Below are 1,880 nucleotides of genomic sequence, written 5' to 3'. Positions count from 1 at the left end.
TGTGGAGACAGGACAGGGACCCCCTGGGGGCAGTGCAGCCACTCAGCACGGCAGACGGCCATGGAGCCCACTTGTTCCCGAGCCGTGTTCCGTGTTGTCAACAGATGATAAAACATCGCCATTCACTCACTCAGCTTTGGAAGTTGAGCCCGTGGTCCCACCATGTGCTCACAGCCTGTTCGTGTTGCATTGATCGTGGGGGTGGCACTTGCCCAGCTACATCGTAGGTGAGGTTACTAACGAGTTTGACCTGAAGTGATCTCTCCCGCAGCATCGCGGAGAAGGGGCTCTCCCTGGGAGGATCCGACGGAGGGGTGAGTTGTATGCGGTTCCTGCTTCAGTTTTCTCTTGGCTCCTTTGTTTAATAAATGTCTTTATTTATGTCAGAGAGAGGGAGGGAGAGGGAGAGAGAGACAGAAACATCGATGAGAGAGAAACATTGCTCAGCTGCCTCCTGCACACCCCCTACGGGGATCGAGCCCACAGTCCAGGCACGTGTCCTCACCAGGAATCGGACGGGGACCTCCTAGTGCATGGGACGTTAGTTTGAAACCTTGTTTTCTTGCGATCTCATTCGTCTGAGTGCTCGTTACCTTGAGATCTCGTTGGCTTGAGTTCTCGTGTGGTTTCCTGAACATGGACCCTCTGGGCGTGTGGAGCGTGGGAAGATTCCTTCTGCGTGGTTTGCTGACCCCTGAGTTCTGGCACCACCTGCCCCTGACCCAGTCTCGGTGTAAACTCCTCGCCGACTCACCCACAGGCTTTGCTGGAAAGTCTGAATATGCCTGTGATCACCTGCCTGACCTTTTTTGAATATATATTTAAAGAAGAACGATTTTAAATATAATAATGTTACATGCAATAAACATTAATATTTCAAGTAAAATGATTTGAAATATAATAACACTAGAGGCCCACACGAATTCGACATTAATATTTCAAGTAAAATGATTTTAAATATAATAATACTAGAGGCCCAGTGCCCTCTCGCAATCCGGGACCCCTCAGGGGATGTCGGACTGCCGGTTTTGGCCCCATCCCCACAGGCCAGCCCGAGGGACCCCACTGGTGCATGAATCCATGCACCAGGCCTCTCGTATGCATATAAGATCTTTGGTTAATCTCCTCCCGCCCTCCCCCCTCACGCTCTGCTCTGCCGTCTCTTGCAGGCGTCCATCTTGGACTTGCACTCGGGCGCCCTGTCTGTGGGGAAGCACTTTGTGAACCTGTACAGGTGAGAGTCTGCGGGGCGGCGGCCCCTCGGCGCGACCTGAACTCGGGGTCTGAGCACTCCTTGGCAGGGACACCAGCGAGGCTGGCATCGGCGGCTCTGAGTCCTGGTAAACCGTGACATTTGCCGCAGGAACGCGGGCCGGCAAGGACCGGAAGGCATGGCTCTTCTCAGAGGCAGCATCTTTGTTCTTCAAGCTTCAGGGGCCGTCTAGCATCGGGGCTTCTCGGGGAGCTGGGACCTGCTCAGGGCTCAGGCCCGGGGCCGCGGGCGAGCGGGAGAGGTGAGGCCGGCCGGCTCCCCATGAGCCGTGTGAGCCTCCCTGGGGTCTGAGGGATTCTGACCGCTCTCGGGGCCAGGAGAAGGCCAGACGCCTGCAGCCCCGTGGCCGGCACCCTCCGTCGGCTCGGCCGTCCTGGCCCCTTCCTGCCCTTTATCCTCAGGTGTTGCTGTATAAACAGATCCGACCTGCAGGCCCGGCAGCTCTCAGGGGCCTGTGGGCCACCTGAGGAAAGACAGGTGTTAACACTCCTTACTCCCTCAGGTACTTCGGGGATAAAGTAGAGAACATCTTCTCAGAGGAGGACTTCCAGGTGTACCGGTGAGGAGGGCCCAGGGCCGCGTGGTGCAGGGCAGGGCTGTGAGGAGG

At 56.5% G+C, this 1,880-nt stretch overlaps 1 protein-coding gene across 1 annotated transcript in view; it reads left to right on the top strand.

The window, feature by feature from the left end:
• Positions 1-1,880, top strand: part of OGFOD3 (2-oxoglutarate and iron-dependent oxygenase domain containing 3) — a gene marked incomplete at its 3' end in the record, with an annotated part of 7,477 nt that overhangs the window by 2,156 nt on the left and 3,441 nt on the right. The window contains exons 3-5 of the mRNA XM_014531247.1: positions 257-314; positions 1,170-1,234; positions 1,776-1,832. Of these exons, the coding sequence (XP_014386733.1) occupies positions 257-314; positions 1,170-1,234; positions 1,776-1,832 (180 nt within the window). The remainder of the gene's footprint in view (positions 1-256; positions 315-1,169; positions 1,235-1,775; positions 1,833-1,880) is intronic.

This window comes from Myotis brandtii, unplaced genomic scaffold (genome assembly GCF_000412655.1).
Source record: "Myotis brandtii unplaced genomic scaffold, ASM41265v1 scaffold797, whole genome shotgun sequence".
In the NCBI taxonomy this organism is placed as follows: Eukaryota; Metazoa; Chordata; class Mammalia; order Chiroptera; family Vespertilionidae; genus Myotis; species Myotis brandtii.
This window is presented reverse-complemented; position numbering and strand designations above follow the sequence as displayed.